At 38.0% G+C, this 22337-nt stretch overlaps 1 protein-coding gene across 2 annotated transcripts in view; it reads left to right on the top strand.

Moving 5' to 3' along the window:
* Positions 1-22337, top strand: part of LOC139948541 (sushi, von Willebrand factor type A, EGF and pentraxin domain-containing protein 1-like) — a 63917-nt gene that overhangs the window by 5882 nt on the left and 35698 nt on the right. For both annotated transcript variants that reach the window (XM_071946724.1, XM_071946723.1), the window contains exons 2-12: positions 3994-4158; positions 4856-5044; positions 9109-9264; positions 11639-11842; positions 13336-13515; positions 14569-14742; positions 15873-16046; positions 17021-17194; positions 18946-19034; positions 19896-19986; positions 21624-21830. In XM_071946724.1, the coding sequence (XP_071802825.1) occupies positions 3994-4158; positions 4856-5044; positions 9109-9264; positions 11639-11842; positions 13336-13515; positions 14569-14742; positions 15873-16046; positions 17021-17194; positions 18946-19034; positions 19896-19986; positions 21624-21830 (1803 nt within the window). The remainder of the gene's footprint in view (positions 1-3993; positions 4159-4855; positions 5045-9108; positions 9265-11638; positions 11843-13335; positions 13516-14568; positions 14743-15872; positions 16047-17020; positions 17195-18945; positions 19035-19895; positions 19987-21623; positions 21831-22337) is intronic.

The raw sequence follows: 22337 nt of genomic DNA, 5'->3' as shown, positions 1-22337 counted from the left end.
TTTAATTTATCTTTGTTTTGAACGCATATTTCACTGAGGTCCGAATTGTTCGTCCGCATTGACACTAAGTGTTTTGTAGTGACACGATGTCTATAATCAATCTGGAGTTGACACGTAGCCTACATGTAGGCCTAGCAATTACTTCCAAGGGTCACATGAATTCGCGTGGAAAACTCGCGTTTTGGACCAGTTAGCTCAGTGACATCGCACTCAGCAGCAACATAGCTAGGCCTACTAAAAAAAAATGGAAATTCTCAGTGCGCAAGTAAATTATGAACATACTTGGCTTTGTTAATTTTTTGTCCCACCACCTTTGTCGGAACTTTTTTGTTCAAACAAAGCTTATTATATTCTTGAATTTACGAACACTAAATCTAATTCGGGTCATGTGAAATCTATACATCGAGATCATAGCTCATTATGAGATCATCCGCATAGCGATCTCCCGGCCCAACGGGCTGGTACTGGTCCGATTGAGTGGAGACCGGACAACTCGTCCGTCGGACAACTCGTCCGTTCGGACAACTCGACGGTTCAGACAACTCGACGGTTCGGACAACTCGACGGATGATTTATTCAACCGTCAGACAACTCGACTTGGGGTCAAGACAAGTCGACGGATGGCCGTGACGGGGCTCAGCACGGGGCGGGATGGGTAAAAAGCGGCCTGGGGTGGGGATGTACTGACTAGCGACTTGGCAACAATGCAAGGGCGTTCCCCAGGGGGAGGGGGTATATTATGGTGGGTGGGTTTTTACCATTACCCGCTGCATGTTCATTGCTTGTACCATAGAGCAATGATCGAGTTGTTATTGTTGTTGGTAATAAAGTAAATAAAAGTAAATCTTCTAATAATAGAGCTGTATGTTTTACTTATTTAATGTTTTAATTGTGTTTTTTAAAATCTTTTATTTTGAATAAATTGAAGACAACTGCTAACTGGCTACACATAGAGTCATACCATGGTCATCTCATAGTCTGTTTTTAACACAAAGTCTCGAGATAGTCACTTAACAGATGTTTCTGCAAGTATGGCTTCACTGGAACACCACACTTCTTGTGATAAATAATAATTGGTAAATAATAATGATCAACATTAACCGTCGACTTGTCTTGGCCATCCGTCGAGTTGTCTCAAAGTCGAGTTGTCCTAACCGTCGAGTTGTCCGAACGGACGAGTTGTCCGACGGACGAGTTGTCTGACATTCGATTGAGTAGATAGTGTACGATTGTGTCTCAAGAGGGCGCTATACTAGTTATTAGCTAGCTGGGTCCCCCGCGGATATTAAAAAGGTGGAATTTTAATGTCGGATCTGTGCTGTCGCCTGCGCCTTGGATTGGCAAATAAACTTCGTAGTCAAAGTGTTGGGTATCTAAGGTAATGTATGTTGTAATGTGTACTTTTTGTAGCATTATAGAAAGAGAGTCACTGCTAGAGTAAAGGACCGTCCTTCCCTCTGACAGACTAATTCTGAAAAATACAGCATCGGGGGACAGGTTTACGGTGGTCAGGGTGGTGTGGTGGTGGACAGTCAACCATGGACATGAGTCAACTCATTCATATTAAGATAGCTTGGATTGGAAACCAGGAAGACCACACTGTTGTTCCTCTAAGTTCTAGTTCGGATATTTTTCCGTACGTCGCCACCAATTTATCTGCCGTTAATTAACTCCAAAACCACTGAATTTGTTTTCTTACCTGAGAAGAAGGGTACCGCATCTATAGGGCCTAAATGCATTCCAGAGGTTGATGGTGGCCAGCTGCCGTAGAATTTGGTTATGTGACGAATTTGAAGGAAATGAAGATTCTGAAGGATTGAGTGAAATGTTGTGCAAAAAAGTCTTGTTTGATAATAAATAATGCATGATGATAGTGGCTTATTCTATAAGGGTCTGAATCTGACACTGGTGAGGCTGTTTATCTTGCCCCCTCCCTAGCCAGCTTGCCCCCTAACAAAGTCGCCCCCAACAAAGTCACCCCTTAACCCCTAACTGGCTTGCCCCCGGGTTGTTACATTTTTTCCCCAAGCCAATGTCGCCCCTAGCAAATTCTCCCCCAGAATATGTAATAAGTTCGGAAAATGGTAGCGATTTAATTGCTGTTCTTACCGTGAAATATTATTAAAGTTTTAGTTTTGGTCCTTTCTCTATGTATGGTTTTGTTCAATAATGTTTGATTACAGTTTTATGTGTTTATAATTGCAATTGTCCTTGCATTTATTGATTTCAATTTCTTCAGTGTACATTTTGGGCTGGACATAACAGGCATTTGGATCTGCACTGTGCATCGTAGCGAGAAGGGGTGGGGCCAGGGCCGACAAGAAGTGTTAGCCCCCCCCCTTTTTGCACATACTGTTAGCAGTATCTCAGATGCAAACTTTTGTTTATTTTGTGTTTCAAGTTAAAGTTTATACCAAACTGCATCATCATTTCACATTAAAACAAAAGGAGATCCTTTACACATCACTAGTCCTTTGCCATGCCTGTAGTAGTTGATTATTTATTTTTTTCTCTCAACTGTTTTGATTGTAGACAACTTTGAAACAGTATAGTAGGGTTATAAGTTATCACACAACTGCGATTGGAAAACAGAAAATAGCACTTCCTGCATCCCATATTCAATGAGGCCGAAGGCCGAGTTGGATATTGGATGCAGACGCGCTACTTTAAGAATTTCCACGCGCGCGTGTGGGATTACGTATCTTTATAATGTTTTTATCACCACTCCATTGTGCGAATCTGATTGGAGGATTAGCGCGTACTTGAAGATTATAAGTTATCACAGCTAAGCTCGTATGGAAAACGGAAAAATTAAGCTAGCGCTTCTGTTCCCCATCCAACGAGGCCTTTCGCTGGATATTGGACACAGACACACTTTATTTTTTCGTATTCCACGAGCACACATGTTATAACTAATTTATCTTCCAGTCTCACGTGCAACTCGTAAAGTTAACAAAAATTCCGAACGTTATTGAACAACAAACAACATGCACGCACGTTATGCTGCCCTCCAGTTTGAGCATCTGATTGGTGGATTAGTGCGTACTGGACGATAGAAGCTTGACACCTGTCAGTAGGCCTCATCATTCATGTAGCCTATGTATTGTTGTTTACAAAAAACTGTCCATAACACTCACAATAATTGTTACATCTTGACAAACCTAAATCAGTGGGCCCAGTGGCGTAACTAGACATTTTCATTTGGTGGGGCAGGTGGGGGCAAAGATTAAATTTGGGGGGGGGGCCAAAGAAGTACAAGATTATTATAAATATGTCAACTGATATATAGTTGAAACACACCAATGCAGTTCTAAATAAGTCTACATAGTCAGCAGGTAAACAAAAGATTGCAAAAACAACAAAATCTTAAAGAACTTGTCATTTTGTATTTATAAGATAAAACTTTTTGACTGTATTAAAAGGATTAAATTACCAACTGTGATCACCAAGAACCAATTTAGAGTTGTACACGGCATTCTCAAATAGGCTTTGTGGGTGTGTAAATACCCAAAACATAATAATATTAGACCCAGTAAAAAAAAGGGTTATTTTAAATGATTTCAGCAAAAAAAAAAAAAAAAATCTGAATGTCTTGTCTGAATGCCTTGACCAAACTGTTTCATTAATGTTTTGTGTATTTCAGCAGCAGAAAAAAACAATTGATATTTAACCATCATGGCGGCCATCTTGAAATAAAAAATAAAAAGCCCCTCCTTCCTTTTTTGAGAAACCTAACCTGACACTAAACATGTTTCTTTTTTTTACTCAGCCTTATTGTAACAAGTGTAAGCCATGACAAAAATTAAAAATACAGGATTGAAATTGTGGGTGTTTAATAATCACATTTTACAAATTACTGGAGTGTAAAGGATTGCAAAGAATTAGAAAAAACCTACACATGAAATTATTGATGTAACCTAACTTGTTTACATGCTCAGAAATTTAAAATTCTTCAGATGCTGTTGTATTAATTTATTTACATTATTTTTGCAGCCAATCAAGAACCTGAGAATGACTGCATATTTGATGAGTCAGCAGCAGCCGCTGCTAGCATTGGCTGCAATAACAAACGCTGTAGCTTAGATACAGACGTTTGTAATGCAAATAGACAGTGTGTGTGTGATGGAGTATGTGGCTATCGATGCATCAACATCAACAGTAAGAACTCGTCTACATAAATCTACATCTTACCCGTATTCTGAATTTCACCGCGACTCCCGCGACACTGGCAGTATTCTTGCGAGACTGCTGGCCCCGCGAGACTACTGCTCTCATGACTACAGTCCCATTTAATGGGAGTAGAAGTGGGCAACTAGCAGTTCTCACGAGATCACTGCTCTTGTGATCTTGTGAGAGCAGTATTTGATCGCAGAACCTGAATCATTACGTCACCACCGTGACATGGCTATCACACCACAAGTCTATATATTACCCAAATTTCAACTATTTGTACGGTCTTTCAGTTTATTGGCCATCACTGTTCAGTTCAGTGAAAACGTTCTACACACATTTTGCATTAGACCTGTATTAGAAAATCATGCAAGGATAAATGTAGTATGGAGTCATCTTTGCAGAATACCAATTATTCTAAGCTGAGAAAAGTCCTTAAAACAGAACAGTTACAAGTGATTGTTTAGTCAATTCAATTTAACTTTATTATCGCCGATCAAATTTACTACAATTTTGCAAAAATTTAATAAATTTAAGTTTTACCATTTAAATACAGTACAAAATACACCACAAGCAACAGTACTCTACATAATAAAAATATAAAAGCTGAAAGTAGGCCTACTGTATACAAAATTACTCTTTCAAAAATATTCAAAAATATCCTGACTTTTGTTCCCACCTGTAGATCGTAAACTATGTCCACCATTACCTGCTCCTGTCAATGGTAGTGTTGTGTACAAGACTAACCGAGCTCATGGTGCAAAAGCAACTTACAAGTGCTCTCCTGGATACAGCTTAGTTAATAGTACAGAGCGGACATGCTTAGGAGATGGGCAATGGACTATGGATGCAGCACCAACATGCCTACCCAATGGTAATGCAAAACTAAACAATGTATTTTTCTAGGAATTTTCTCACTGTGTGTAAAGCTTGATTGGTAACATTATTTTATGTACGTATCCTATCCATATGAGCAATGGACCCTTCCCATATGAAATATGCTAATTACATTCACGCATGCGTACAAACCCTATTGGTTGGCAAACACCATAGAGTTGTGCACTAAGCGGATGCGCAATCGTGTCTGCGTCAAGCAGCCATTAGCTGTGTACAAACAGCGAGATGTTCCCTCACTTTGCCAACCAAAACGTTAGTGCGCACGCACTATGTGCAGTTTACATATCATGGGAAGGGTCTATTCTAACCTGTTGTTGGATCAAATTTATGCTTAGTTTGTCAAATCTATCTGGCTTTTGAACTGTTCAGGGCCTAATTTCATAGAGCTGCTAAGCACAAAAATTTGCTTTGCAAGAAATTTCTTCATTGATAAGAACAGGATTACCAACCAAATTTCCATTTGTTGCATATCGCTTGTTACTGGTATTCAGCTGTTGTTTGCTTATCCTGATGAAAATCACATGGAAATTTGGTTGGTAATCCTGTTTTTATCAAGGAAGAAGTTTCATGCTAAGCCAATTTTTGTGCTTAGTGGCTCTATGAAATTGGGCCCTGGTAAAAGGAACGAAAGATGTAGAACTGCTGTTTTGCTTGTCCAGACCTCTAGAGATTGTCAAGTTTGGGTGATGTAGAGAACCAGATAATCCTCTAAAACACATTTCCTTGAATTAATCTGATGTCCACTACCACTTTTTGATGAAGTGTTGTGGCCGAGCGGTTAAGAGCACCAAATTCAAACTCTGGTCTTTCTGATCAGCAGTGTGCATTCTGATCACCAGCCGTGACACTTGTGTCCTTAAGCAAGACACTTAACCATTGCTTTGTCCTTCGGATGGGACATAAAACCGTTGGTCCTATGTATTGTGTAACGCGTGTAAAAGAACCCAGAAAAGAAAAGAGAAGGGGTTCGCCACGGTGTTCCTGGCTGTGGCTGCTGTATGCGCCATAGCACCTTGTAAACCCTTATAAGGTGCTACATTTGTACATATTGGGTCTCAGAATTCATCATTGCAATAACCTATCTTTCTGAAAGTTTGTATAAAATACTCAACGCCTTGAGTACCTTGTTTGGTAGATACGTGTGCTATATAAGACTTTGATATTTATGAAGATGTTTGAATAATGTACAATCACACGACAAAGTCCTTTTTGGCATCAAAGTAAACATTGTATAAAAATGTATGCTAGTTGGAAATACCCTGCATGTTGGGTGCAATGTATGATGTACATGTACATGTATAGGCCTATGTATGTGTCGTATAATAATCAAACCTCGGATTATTGGTTTAGTGTGGTTCCACACAGGGTTTCAACGGGTAAACTCAATACGACTCTACAGATGCACACAAAACAGTTGTTCTGACTTACTACTGTTCTAAGACTTTATTCAAATAGACTTAAACTGATACAGACCTTGACTTGGATCTGAACTAGAAACGCAGACGATATTCAAAACAACTTAATATAGAAAACAGACTCAAAAACAGAAAAACAGACCTTAGTGTAAAAACAGTTTAGAAAACAGACCTTAGTGCAAAAACAGTTTAGAAAATAGCCTTGCTCAAGGCAGTCGCATTATTCGCTCCGAAAAGACGCCGCTGTAAACCCACCCATATACCCTGTTCGAGGTGTGTGCGATCACACCGCATGACCCACCCGTATACACACTGTCGGATCGTACGAATACTGTTCACACAAGTCATCGCACTCGTACCACTAACCGCATGCGGAGGCTGTCAGGCTGACAGGCTTGTCGGGTCTGTATCTTCCGGGTTTAATGTGTTGTATTGAAAAAATTCCACTAGTGGAAAAAATTGGGGGGGCTCTCGGATATGCTAGTATGCAGCTCATGAATATGTATATCGTTCGTCAGACCTATCAGACAACACAGGATGTGAGGCAAATGAATAATTCATTTTGACGTCCAATCACGCACGCCTATCATGCTCGCTGAGCGTCCGTGGTGGTGGTGTGTGATGATGTAGACATGTCTCGTCTTTCGCAGGCATTATGGTAATGAGCTGACCGTGGGAACTCTTCGCTTATTATAGTAATGAGGTCAGTGGCTTCAACACAGACCCTACAAGGCTGTCGGCCTGACGGCCTCCGCATGCGGATAGTGTACGGGGGCACCGTGTCGTGCGATGTTACGCAGAGTGAATACGGATGGGTTTTATACAACGGCGGTCTTTTTTCAGAGTGAATAATTCGACTGCCTTGAGAAAGGCTATTTAGAAAACAGACCTTAGTGCAGAAACAGTTTAGAAAACAGACCTTAGAGTAAAAAAAAGAGTTTAGAAAACAGACCCCTGTAAAATAGAGAGTAAATTAGAAAACAAGGGTTTAGAATACACATCATTATTACATTATCATAAACTGAGCTGGACACAGTACACCAGTAGTTCAAAGGTCACTTTGTGAACAACCTTCACTGAGAATCAAAACAAACCATAAAACAGTCACTTTTACTTATACATGACAAATTACTAACAATGTTGGATAGTTGTTAGAGCTTTGTCCTTGTCCTCAAAACCCAGGATTCACATATGGATTTATGCTTTACTACATGCACAAGGCCAACATGAAAACGTTGTGATGCTAATAGTTACAACTCTTTGAACTATGGTGCAGTGTGATACAATAAACATTAACAACATTATTACCACAAAATAAAGCAATTTGATTTAACAAATCTCAATTAAAACCATTTCTCTCAAAGTAGAGTTTAACTGTAAACCACTTTAAATTAGAAGAAATGCAAGACAAAAATATGAATAATCAAGTTAATACAAGAAGTTAGAAGCTAACCTGAACACTTTCAGCCAATGCTTCTCTTTTTGACACATCATCATCAGCACGACCATACTCAGGCTGATATGGAAGCTACAATAAAATGGAGTAACTCTCAATACAATTGAAGCATGAGACAACAAAAACAATCAGTAAAACTTAACAATGTTTCTCCCTTTTGTTAGAAAGGTTAACATAAACACAGTCACAATATTCTAGATATTTGGATTGAACACAAGTTTCTTGAGGAAGTGTTATATTTGTACTAGAGTTAACTCACATTTAAACACAAGAAATACAACAAAATCAGTACAATAAAATATCAACTCCAAAATAACTAACCGTTAAAACTACAACTTAAAACATCTAAGATCAAAAACTCACCCTGATGTATGGCTATAAGAAAGCTCCTCATGAATTCAGATTAGATGAGAACGAGTTCAGCAATTCAGAATGACTCCTGATCCTGTGTGCATCGCCTTTTAAACCCCTAACTTTACTAGTCACTGACGCTAGACCAATCTTCAATTGGTTAGTTTAAAAGTTCACTGAATATGTATACAAGTAAGTTTGAATTGGATGTTTGCCATTGGTCACTACTAATCGCTGACAGAGAAATTTCTCCTTGTATTAATTTACCTCAACTTGACCCACAAAGTCACTGTAAAGGCCATGGCTCAGGACTAGCAGTCCTTGAGGGACACTAAACCTCTCCAATTGACCAAGAGAATATATAGCAATAAGGAAGTGGGTTTTCTCTGAAAACTCCCTTAACACATTGAGTTTACATAGAAATTGTTCTAATAAGCTTGTCACTCCGTATTTCCATGCATTTAAGTCACCCTGGTGGAAACATAAGGAAAAAGTCTCTAAGTCACTGTAAGTAGTGTGTTTGTTACGAAATCATTATGATAAACCTACCTTCAGGTGGTCACTTTGTATTAGAATATTATATATTTATGTTACCCTTGTGGAAACATGCGGATACAATGTATAATAACTTTTGGACAGCAGTTGTTGTACTCTTTTGTGAGGATTTTGGATGAAGTTCTAAAATGAACTTCATCTTAAAAGCAAGGATTTAGTAATTCTATAAAATATATTGAGGGTAAATTCCATTTTCCGACATATGCATACTATTGTAGTACATTATTTCCTGATTTTTTTTTTTTTTTTCCCTTTTCAAAATAGATGAGATTTGTCCTCGTCTTGAAAGCTTAACGAACACCTCTGTAGGTAATGGAAGTGGATGTTTGCCAGCGTGTACCAGGCAAAGGGATTGCCCCAAGAAAACACAGCAAATATGTACGTGTCGTGGTACCTGCGGGATGAGTTGTGTGAATGCTTGTAAGTCGACATTTACAATACATTTCCCAAATTGTTTTAATTTTTGAATCATTTGTTTTAGATGCAATTCGCCAATTCAAGGTGTGTGCTACAATTAACTTTTTTTCCAGAAGCCACTGCCACCAACTCCTAGGGCTGAAACAGGGTCACCTTTACAGTCCATACAGATGTAGGATTGAGTATTATCCATTAGAAGCCTGGCTGGTGGAGCAGAAAACACTACCTCCCCAACTTTTATGAAGCAATCATGGAAGTGTCTAGCTTAAAGGCAGTGGACACTATTGGTAATTACTCAAAATAGTAATCAGCATAAAACCTCACTTGGTAATGAGTATAGCCCGGTTCATACTTATTGCGAATGATAATGCGATACGAATGTTGACGTCACAAATTCGCAACGAATAATTCGCAGCAGTTCAACTTTGTTCAACTCACTTGAGAATATCGCTGCGAAAGGAGGATTGTGATGTCAAATTCTCGTCAAATTTGCTTCGCATTCGGATTCGCAGGAAGTATGAACCGGGCTGAATTTGGAGAGGTTGACAGTATAAAACCTTGTGAGAAACGGCTCCCTCTGAAGAGACATAGTTTTTGAGAAAGAAGTAATTTTCCACAAATTTGATTTTGAGACCTCAAGTTTAGAATTTGAGGTCTCGAAACTAAGCATCTGAAAGCACACAACTTAGTGTGACAAGGGTGTTTTTTTCTTTCATAGTTAATTCGCAACTCCGACAACCAATCAAGCTCAAATTTTCACAGGTTTGTTATTTTATGCATAAATATGTAGAGATACACCAAATAAGAAGACTGGTCTTTGACAATTACCAATAGTGTCCATTGCTTTAAGGACACAAGTGTCACAACCGGGACTCGAACCCACACTCTGCTGAACATACACCAGGGCCTGAATCCGGACCATGACAGGCCACAAATGTTCATCATGGAGGAAGAATGTTTCTCTCATTCAAATCACATTTGACACCTCATTAGTTTAATGAGCATAAGTAAATCACAGTCATGATTAGTTGATCAGGAGTGGATTTCACAAGGATTTAATTATAAGACTTGTCTGATGGTTCTAACTTAGGACTAGCAATACGTTTTCAATATCTTCTAGGACTAGTTCGAAGTTAGGGCTAGTCCTAACTCTTTGTGAAATCGACCCCTGAGCTGTTAAATAAGTAATTAGCTCCAATCTTAGATCTAAATCTTGAACTGCATTTGGAGCATATTGATAAGAAAGTGAACTGTATCCGTAATCTATGTGTTTGATATAAGTGTCGTGGCCGAGCAGTTAAGTCATTGTAAGTGCACCGAATTCAAACTCTGGTGTTTCTGACATGTCTTATTAGCAGAGTGTAGGTTTGAATCCCTAACCGTGACACTTGTGTCCTTAAGCAAGACACTTAACCATTGCTGCGTCCTTTGGATGGGACGTTAAGCCCTTGGTCCCATGTGTTATGTAACGCATGTAAAAGGACCCAGTGCACTTATCGAAAAGAAAAGGGGTTCGCCGGGTGTTCCTGGTCCGATCGGCAGCAAATTGCGCCACAGCATCTTGTAAAGCATTACATGGTGCTATCAGAATTAGGTCTCATAACTCAAACGTAGTCCCACTATCTGGACTGAAATACTGTTTGTTACAGCGCCAGGAGCGTCACTGGGTGACTAACATGTGCGCTATATAAGAAACCACAATTATTATTAATTACTATTTACTGTTCTGATCAAAAACCATGATTGATTGTTTTTTAAAGTCACCTGGAAGTGGTATTTTTTCAAAATAAAGCTATTGTCACTAATATATGTGTTTTGATGAGTTGAATGTGAATAAACAGTTAACTAAGGTTTTAAAAAATCAGTTCTTATGTTAATTACAAATTTAAGAGTAGACCTGATCGAGAGGGCGCTGTTCGTGACGTCAATCGAGGCAGACTTTGCCTGTAAAGCGTAGAGTAAACACAATTGCAAAGTACATGTACGGACCAAGTCGTGAGTTTGTACATTTCAAAAAATTTTTTTTTTGTTTTTTTCCGGCAATGCCGACCAGGTGTATTGCTGCTGATTGCAGAAAAACACTTTTTGAAATGCACCAACTCACGACTTGGACGTACATGTACTTTGCACGTGTGTTTACTATACGCATTGCAGGCAAAGTCTGCCTCGATTGATGTCACAAAAGGGGAAGGCGGAGTCAGCCCCCCAAACAACTTTATATATTTTTTAAACATATAAATCGTTACAAACAATTACTAAAAAAATTGTTTTATTGTTCGTAAGCATATACTCTTATGTTTGAAAAAAAAAAATTCTATTTCCAGGTGACTTTAAGCAGTATTTAATTTTGTGCTTGTTTGTGATTGTTTTGATGCAGTTGTCCAGGGTTACTGTCCAGACATAGAGGTAGCTGAAGGCACAATCATCCTGTCTGTCACTCCAAGGGGTAACATGTATACATCAGTAGCAATTATAGGCTGTGATGATGGTTATGAAATGGACACTGAAACTCAAACTCAAGAGATTTCTTGTATGCTAACTGGCCAGTGGAATGCACAGCCTGCAAGATGTACAGAAACAGGTATTATGATCTTAGCATAAGGTTGTATTGTAATAATAATAATAAGAGACATTTATACAGCGCTCTTACACGAGGTACCACAGCGCTTTACAAGAAACTAAACAATGAATAAATAGATAATGGCACTGATAATGGGAAAACAGTCAAAGCAATCAATCAATGAACAAGAAAGTTTCTTGAAAACTGCAAGTGACTCCGCGGAACAAATTTGATGAGTGAGACGGTTCCCTTGGGTGGCATCACAGCTGAAGAGGGGGGGGGGGTTTATCACCAATTTATTAAGAGACGAGAGTGTTACAGAAACACAACTTCACTGAAACAAACAGTTCACAATTGGAGATGACATGTACATCTCATCAAGATGTTATTGGATGATTTAGAAAGATCACAGTTTAAATCAGGACATCACTTCACATTAATAAATACCTTGGACGGTTTCAAGCCTCTGATTGGTAAAAACCAGGTCACATGGGGGTGTGTTAACGGTCAGTTTAAAGACCGGCTTTGGAAATTAGCGATTAAGTGGCCCCTAAATCAGCATATTTTGTGTGAAACTTGGGCGTTGCACTGTATCGCATGCTTATTTATATTCATGTTAGTTTCATTGCAAAACTTCGCGCACTTGCGCGTACACACTGAAAATGTATCAATTTTGAGGTAACAGGTGCGTTAACAGTGCCAGCCACCAACCCGGTCATTACAACGCAGTAAGGACTGGGTCCTCACACTGTCATTCCCTAATTAATTCATCCACAGCACAGATCAATTATTGAATGTTCCCGCAAAATAGAAGTATTAAACAACAACAATCAGTAATTCATCTATTTTTGTGACGTGACTCTAGTGATACAAGTGTAGATTGTTTTGTATAAAATTAAACTCAGTGGTATAAGGTTAGGAATCTGCACTCAACTGTAGATTTGTTAAGAATCTACACTGAACCGTTAATTTGTTTCAAATTAAAATGATTTGTTCAACTGGAACTGTGATGTACATCAAGTACAGCTGGAAATTATTTTATCTTTCAGTTTACAGGAATATTTTCCAGTCAAAATTATCACTTTAGTACGACAAAGACTGTAAAAACTGCAAAATTTGCACAATAAGTTGAACAAGTGTCATTTTACAAAGCACAAAAAAAAGATACATACAGTTCAGGAATCAAATGAACTGTATTTAATTGTTTTTTTGATTAACCACCCACACTCCATTTATTTTTGGGACAAATTTTAAGTCAGAGAATAGACTCTATTCTCTGACTTAAACTATTTCCCCAAAGTCTACATGTACATGTACGTAGGAAGGTGTGACAGTGTATCTATCTGCTGATCAAATTTTATCATTTTTTCCTGCATTTAAATGAATACTGACAAGAAATATCAGATCAACATTTTGCTCTAAATTTCAGAAATGGATCTGTGTAAGTACATCATTTGTTTTCAAAAAGACTTGTACATGTAACTCAATATTAAATTAGTTTTCTTTCAATTTAGTTCTTTGCAGTCCTCCTCCAAAAGTTGAGAATGCCCGGCACAATAGCAGGAGTCGAACATTTAGCCCAGGGGACGTCCTATCCTACTCATGTTTAGCTGGCTACCATCACTATGGTAATGCTGAGACTAGTATATGTTTGGAAGATAAGCTTTGGACACCAGTTGTTATGAAATGCTATGGTAAGTACAGAGAAACATTGCAGTGTGTCTCAAAAAAACTTATACACTTTTAAAATGGCTGCTGAATAAAAAATATATGATTCTGGGGAAAAATGTTTAGATGTATGGATAGTTTATGGACTCAACTTTCATATGTCACCAAAAAGTCTGAAAATAATTCATGCTTGGTTGAGCTGAAGATAAAGTAGCTGACATCTTGGATTGAATTTTGTGAGCTTCAAAGGACTTACCTCTCACAAATTGGAAGGCTTATTACTGCACAAAAGTGAGCAGTTCTCACCCACTTATGAATTATTTACAGATTTTTTGAAAGTCGGGTCCATAAGCTATCCATAGACACCCTGTATTGAACAGTTTATTGAGGCACTGATTGATACCTCTACATTTACTTGCTTTACGCATATCTTTTATGACGTAAATATTTCTAGTTCTGTCATGTCTGTTAAATTGAATTGGTATTTTTGCAGTTTGAAAAATAATATTGGTAAAATTTCGCAGATATTCAGTCAACTTTCAAAATTGAATAATTTGGCTAATGCAAATGTAGAAAATGAACTCTGGAACCTGTTTAACCACTTCATATCAGTATACAAATTGTTACGTCTCTGAGCGGTATTGCTTTTCTGAGCGTTTCGGAAGCATTCAGAATAATCATACAAGCTTTTAGAGCTTTCCCACCATTGTTGCCACAATGAAAACCTGGACTTTACAAAGGAAAGGACAGACAGCAAAGATTCTAATACAAAGCTTCGATGTGCGCTTTTTGAAAAAAATATTATTATGTGATCACTATAAATTGTACATCGCCGTTAATCTGCTATGGTTTGTTTGATTCTAGGCCCACTCGGACTTGCTGCGTATTGAGCTGAATATAATAATAAACAGTGATAAAGTTAGTGTGTTAAAATCATCTTATTAGATCTTGACTGTATCAAACAGTAGATGCAAACCAGTCTTATTATTCAACATAAATAGCCAGGCACTCAATAAATTACCCACAACTATGTTTGTGTATAATGTCAGCATTTAAGTATTAAATTATGTTTTGGATAGCTAAAAGCTGTGGTGATCCAGGCTTCCTCAGAAATGGTTGGCGTGATGGAGAGTTATTCACATTCTTGAGTAGAGTCATCTATCATTGCAATGAGGGATATGAGATGAGAGGTTTTGCTTACCGTACCTGTTTATCAGACAGACGTTGGAGCTCAGTTATGCCTAGTTGTGAAGGTGAGTACTCAAGTATCTATATAGACCATATGCACATGATATCATAACTTAGTAGGGCGCCCTCACCTAGAGGTGAAAAAGCGATCGATCATTGGACAAACATGTGTACCGCGCGTACAAATCTGTGCGTTTTGATTGTTTTTTTATCGTTTTACCTCGAAGATGACGTCAATGCATAAAGTCTATTTGAAACGCAAATTTGTGAACTATTGCATCTATAGGCAGTTTTTCATTCTAAAGCTTGTTAAATGTTATGAGAAATCATTATTTTATTTAGAATTTCCTTACTAGAGGGAAAGGCACACAAAAATAAAATCTCTGTGTGTCCCATATATGCGACAATGACACAGGCACCATGGTCTGGTTCATACTTCCTGGGAATGTTTTCATAGATATTCGCCAGAGAGTTGAGCACAACTCAGTTGCTGCAAATTACTTGTTGTGAATTTATGACGTCAACATTCGCATCGCATTCGCATTCGAAGGAAGTATGAACCGGGCTTAAGTCGTATGGAATGCAGAAGGGCTGTCTATTTTTGTGTTCTGCAATTACGGTTGTTGGAAAAAACCATCAGGCCGATTTGCAAACACACAAAGCCAAACAGTTTTCTTTTAAAGCTTCAACCCTAGATTTGAGTGTTTTTTGTTTTTTTTAATTCCCGAAAGTTTGTGGTAATGTTCTTTAAAGGCAGTGGACAATATGGGTAATTACTCAAAATAGTTGTTAGCATAAAAACTTACTTGGTAACGAGCAATGGAGAGCTGTTGATAGTATAAAATATTGTGAGAAACAGCTCCCTCTGAAGTAATGCAGTTTTAGAGAAAGAAATATTTTTCTGCTAATTTGATTTCGAGACCTCAGAATTAGATTTTGAGGTCCCGAAATCTGAAAGCACACAACTTTGTGTGACAAGGGTGTTTTTTCTTTCATTATTATCTTGCAACTTTGACGACCAATTGAGCTCAACTTTCCACAGGTTTGTTTTTTGGTGCATATGTTGTGATTTAGTGAGAAGACTGGTCTTTGACAATTATTACCAAAGGTGTCCAGCGTCTTTAAGTTGTGTTTAGCTTAGTTGGAACTTGAAGTGTACTCTGTATTAATTCATTCTTTGCTATGATCTTTGTAGCTATTGAATGCCCTGCATTGTTTGCCCCTGATCATGGCACTGTACAAGGTACACGGTATGACTTCAATGAACAGGTGTACTTTGCCTGTAAGGATGGTTACAGATTAGAAGGAAGTCCAGTCAGACAATGTCAAGCTGACCAGACATGGAGTGGTGAGGAGGTTACATGTACAGGTATGTGTTATGACAATTACATGGATGTCAAAGACTTTAACTTGTTGTGTTTCTCTCTTAGTACAAGGAGTACAATATATCAGCATTACTGATGAGAAACACATTGGTAATCTCAGTCTGCAGGAATTAACACAGACATTTTAATTGTAGGATTTGAGGCACTGCATGGTGAGGTATCAATATATATTTTGTTTGCGGTAACACCGTGTGTGTATCTTGCCAGGTAGAGTTTGTTTATAGAGTACTGTGTTTCTTTATTCTACTATCGCGGAGTAGATTTATCAGATAATCAGGAGACTTCTCATTTCTGAAAAGAACTGTCCTGCTTGAGAAATACTATCCGGGCAGAAGGTATAGACAATAGACCGATCTATTAAGCCCCGCCGCATTGCGTATTGACCAATCACACCGCAATGAAGGTCAGACACTATGGTCCGACATGCGTGCGCGTCTGCTTGGGGCGCGTGGCAGAGTTGTGCAGAAAGGCATTGAATAGCCCCACGTGTCTTGCTCACACGTGCGTAATGGGTGGAGCCTACTGGATCGGTCTATTGGCTGGGACTACTACTTTGGCTTATAGGATCAAAATTAAATGCACTGCTGCGGAGTCAGTTCTTGAAACTGGTCTCAACGTTTCAACTAGCTTGCTCTAGTCATCTTCAGGAGACTGAAGAGATAAGAGAGAAATGGACTAATTTATCATTTTAATTGTTCTCATTTCTTATAATAAAGGTTTGCGGAGACATCTCTAAATGAGTTTGAGTCATTTAGAGATTATCATTACATGGAGTTACCGCAAACCTTTACTATCGTATTTCCACCATGCCACATGTGCAAAGTTTCAAATCCTACTTGTTCTCATATCATTTTTGTATAATAATCATTTTTCTATGGTAACCCTTACTCTACTTATAATGGCATATTCCTCTCTGATTGGATTGATATCAAGGTGTTTATCTGATTTTCTCTATTAGTTGTGAGATGTCCAGAACCAGAAGTGCCTGAACATGGCTTTAAGATAGCACCCAGGCTAGGAATGAATGCCATAGTGCGATATTTTTGTAATGAGGGTTACAGTCTAGTTGGAAGCCGAACAGCTAGATGTACAATGGAAGAAACGTGGTCCAATCTTGTTCCTGAATGTAAAGGTGAAATATAGTTTCTGCCTTTGAGTAGATTTTTATTTTGAGTTATTTCTTTGTTTCAGTGGTCTATTTAAAGACAGAGGATACTATTGGTAAATACTCAAAATAATTGTTAGCATAAAAACTTACTTGGTAACAAGCAACATAAAGCTGTTGATAGTATAAAACAATGTTGAAACAGCTCCCTCTGAAGTAACATAGTTTTCGAGAAAGAAGTAATTTTCCACTAAAATATTTGAATTAGATTTGAGGTCATGATATGAAGCATCTGAAAGCACGCAACTTCGTGTGACAAGGGTGTTTTTTCTTCCATTATTATCTCACAACTTCCATGACCAATTGAGTTTGAATTTTCACAGCGTTGTTATTTTGTGCATATGTTGAGACACACCAAGTGAGAAGACTGGTCTTTGACAATTACCAAAGGTGTCCAGTGTCTTTAACTCATTTGTTGCATTTTCATGGGGGATTCATTTATTTTACATTTTCCTTTCTAAGTGTTGTACTAGCCCGAGTTCATTGGAAACTCAAGTACTTGCAAGGATTTGAAAGCTAATTACGGGCATAGCTAGTTCAATAGTAAATAAGCATTTCAATACATAATTCCAGTATTGCCATCGTACATTCACTGTAAAGTGCACCTTATCTGCAAAATTTTATCCAAATATATCACATATCAGTTGCAGAGATACCAACATACACGATTTGGGCGTAGAAAATTCGCTATTTGTTGGGCAGACACTATTTGTCACGTAATCCGTGCCAGAGATTCCCTCGCATCCATCATTGCACGCACGCTAGTAGCACAAACCTGCATTGCATACTACACGCCAGTTTATCTGACGTCCCGATTTCACAGGGAACCAGTCTAACACAATTCGCTGTTGTCAAATGCCCTTATATGGTATCGGTCGTTTTGTGAACGGACGAATCGAGTTTGCAAAATAATTTTTTGCCAAAATAAAGACGCAAAAGATATAGAGCGCCTGAAGCGAGATTTTTATAAGATAAATTTAAGAACTATGCCCCCAAATGCAACAAACGAAACTTTTTGGGATGATTTGTTATTATTTTTTGTCTTCTTCATTGAAATTAATTTTGTTTTGTACTTGTCTTCTTTTGACAAAGAAAATGATATTTAATTAATTGACAAGGGTTTTTATATGAATAGGATATGATTAATCAATGTCTTTAAGATATGATTTATCAATATCTTTTTTTCATACAAAACCTGTTCCATTGGGTTAACCACCCGTAGGAAACCTCTGCCCAATGTTTTTTTTTTTTTTTTTTCTTCAAGTTTTAATTTACTGGTTTAATTAGGCTGTTTGATAACTTAATGGCCTTCACACCTTCTCTACTTTGCCTGTCTCGGGGCTTCAAACTACGTTTACGCGTGTTTAAAAAAAAATACAGGTTTTTGATGCAAAATACAGGTTTTGGGGTTTCAGAATACAGTTTTGTGATCCCAGAGGTTGGCATGTCTGCCTTAACTTTTGGGAGATGCTACTCTTTCAAAATTCAATGTTGGCATCTTTGCAGTTGTATGACGTTTCTTTTAAGTGGTTTCGATGTTTCTTTCAAAAATCAAAAGCATACATTTGGAGAGAATTTTCTTTACAATCTTTTAAGTTTGTGAAATGTAACCCAGATGCATGGTATATATTACAGTGCTCATGGCAAATTTACTGTATGTATTTGCCAAAGGAGGGTCAAATGGTTCTTTCAATATGAACTACTGTTGTTATTTTCAGCTGATTGCACTATTCTTAACCCTCCACATCATGGTAGCTATGATAGATTTATTCCTGGCCGAACAGTCACACATGGAACAGTTATACAGGTTAGTCTTTAATCAAGCCTGTAATTACTACCAAATACAGTATGTACTTTAGAGGAGGGTTAAACATCAAGAAGTATTATGTATCTTATTACATGTATGTTCGATATCAAATACCAAACCACGAGGAAAACTGACTGGGTAGATTTGAAATGATTTGGCATTGAACAAAGACAAATATTGTTTGGAGCGGGCTATGAACCAACCACCTCCATATTAATCTACCTGCGCTCTACCTACTGAGCTCCCAGCCCTATTGTTAGTGGTCTCCACATTTAAAAGCTATTGACAAAATAGGAAGACTGCCAACAAAGGAATAGAAAGCTCAGTAGAGCACTGGTATGTTGATCCGGAGGTCATTGATTCATATCCCACTCTTGTAAAATTGTCCCTGTTTAACACCAAACCATCTATTAAACTGTTGCAAAGTTTATTAATAACAAGTTTAGTAATAACAAGGATTGAGAAATGGATTATATGATGTACTTGTACCATGTAATGGATCATATTGATTGACCAGTTCGCTCATAGTATGATTTATTCCCTTCAGATTGACTGTGATAGATATTACAGTCTTAACATCAATGGGGAGTATATGTGTGATGATGGGCAGTGGTCATTTCATTCTAAATGTGTATGATTCTTTCCCTTCAGATTGACTGGTAGATATTACAGTCTTAACAGCAATGAGGAGTATATGTGTGATGATGGGCAGTGGTCATTTCATGCTAAATATGTATGATTCTTTCTCTTCAGATTGACTGTGATAGATATTACAGTCTTAACAGCAATGGGAGTATACTGTATTTGTGATGATGGGCAGTGGTCATTTCATTCTAAATGTGTATGATTCTTTCTCTTCAGATTAACTGTGCTAGATATTACAGTCTTAACAGCAATGAGGAGTATATGTGTGATGATGGGCAGTGGTCATTTCATGCTAAATGTGATGCAGGTAATACCTCCCCCCCCCCCCCATCACCACTCCAGACACTTTTGGTAATACTCAAAATAATTGTTGCCATAAAACCTTACTTGGTAACAAGTTATGGAGAGATGTTGATAGTGTAAAATATCGTGAGAAATGGCTCCCTCTGAATTAACGTAGTGTTTGAGAAAAAGTAATTATCCACGAGTTTGATATCGAGACCTCAGAATTAGATTTTGAGGTCTCGAAATCAAGCATCTGAAAGCACACTACTTTGTGTGACGAGGGTGTTTTTTTTTTCTTCATAGTTATCTTACAACTTCAACGACCAATATGTTGAGATACATGTACACCAAGTGAGAAGACTGGTCTTTGACAATTACCAATAATGTCTGGTGTCTTTAAGTCAAACTAAAACTACTGGTTTTTTGTTTACCTCGACTTGTGATTTGACTTGGACTCATTAAAAAATCATGCTGTCACTGCTGCACCACACCCACCCACATTTATCAACCCCTTACATGTAAATCAAAGAGATTAAGAAATAATGTGTGCTTATTGTGCTTAACCAGTTCACGTCGGTATTTTTACAAAAATGTCCCTGCCCACCTGCAGTATTATTTTTCTGAAATTTTTTAGCTTCTTGAGTAATCTTTTTCCTTAAAAAAATTGTCATTGGCACAAAGAAACTCTGTCTTGATGAAAGGATGATGTTGTCTTTATGAGAAAATTGAGCAGGCTGCAGTGATTCGCAGAACCTTGGCCATGAGACACGGCTGGAAATCTGCTTTAAGTATACAGGAATCTCTGAATGCTCAGACTCGCCTATCATTGAGCTGAATACATGTAGAATAATAAAGACTGGTGACAGCCTGTCCATTCTTGTATGACACATTTGTACAACAACAGGACAAAGGTCTGGAATTTGAGGCTACACAATAACCCCTACAGCCAATTTCACGAAATGCTTGGATTATTTCTATCTCGAGTTAGGACGAGTCACTCAACTTGTTCAATGCGACCTATGTGACGTCTAAGAATACAGAACTTAACTCGTTCAAAGTTTAATCCTTAGTAAGGACGAATTTGGTGAAAGCGACGGCTGGAGATTTTACAAGACATGTTTTCCTAAACCTGTTGTCGCTCTTTGTATCAGTAAAACAAAGCATATCATTGTAGGTGCCTGCCTGTGCACTCTACACACTGAAGTATTGGTGGATGTTCAAGTGAGCCATCTGGCCGGCAGCAAAACTTGAGAAAAATCTTATTTTCTTCCATGCGTGTTAACATCCCCCAAAAATGTCCAATACAAATTTGCGGATAAACATGTCTTTCGACGTGAGGTGGTTAAATAAACAACTGAAAATTCCTTTCCCTCTAAGTTACACTTTGTGAAAAGTATTGAGCAAAATAATTTCTGGGCGGAGTTTGAAGTATTTCCTTTTAGATGATTAGTTTTGTACATTGCATGAAACTTCATGTAACAATTAATTGCCACATGATATCTGGTTGTTTTCAACAAAACTTTGTTTGGCTTCTTCACAAGTTCCTACATTAGAAAATTGTTTTGAAGATATATACTGTATAAAAGTAAATAATTGACTCCAAACTGCAGATGAACTTTGCACTAAACTGACTGTGGTTGTATTGTTTGTTTTGGATAGCTCCTTGTACACGTAGTCAGCTCACTGTTCCTCTCAATGGTGACATCTCCTATCAACCAGAAGTGAACCTAGCGGTGTCGAAGATCCCTCATGGTACAACAGCTTCTTATAGTTGCCTGTATGGATACGAACAGCAGGGTCCAACTGTTACTGTGTCTTGTCACTATGGTTCATGGAATCAGCATACACCATCAGTCTGCCGGCCTAGTATGTATTCGTTTACTCTTTGGTCAAAAAATTCTTAAAACATGATTAATTATTTGTTCATAAGTGGTAAATTAATACCCAAACAAAACAAGTCCACCTAGTTGAACTGACAGTGCCATTCGAACAAAACATATCCAAGGCTCATAAACGAAAACACCAAAAGTACGCCAACCTTTTAGCCGACATCTCACAAAATTGATACAATTGCAACCTCACCTGCATTGAAATTGGTTCATGTGGTGGTCACTTCTGAAGAGGATATTTGCTCGTTCACTAAAACCACAGCTTCTAAGTCTCTCAAAAAGGAACTTAGTAAAATTGCCATCCTCTGTAGCTACACCATATGGAATGCTCGCCACGAACCATCATGGGGGTCTACTGACCAACCTAGCCTTGTTCTTAGAAGTTAAGCTATTCTTGTTGCTCATTTGCTTTTCTCTCGGTGTTATGTCTTGCGTATATATATTTTTTTTGTCTGCCCTGCACTGTACCATGGCCAGCTTTGTT

This window comes from Asterias amurensis, chromosome 15 (genome assembly GCF_032118995.1).
Source record: "Asterias amurensis chromosome 15, ASM3211899v1".
Lineage (NCBI taxonomy): Eukaryota > Metazoa > Echinodermata > Asteroidea > Forcipulatida > Asteriidae > Asterias > Asterias amurensis.
Note: the sequence above shows the minus strand (reverse complement) of the source record. Positions and strands in the feature narration are given on the sequence as shown.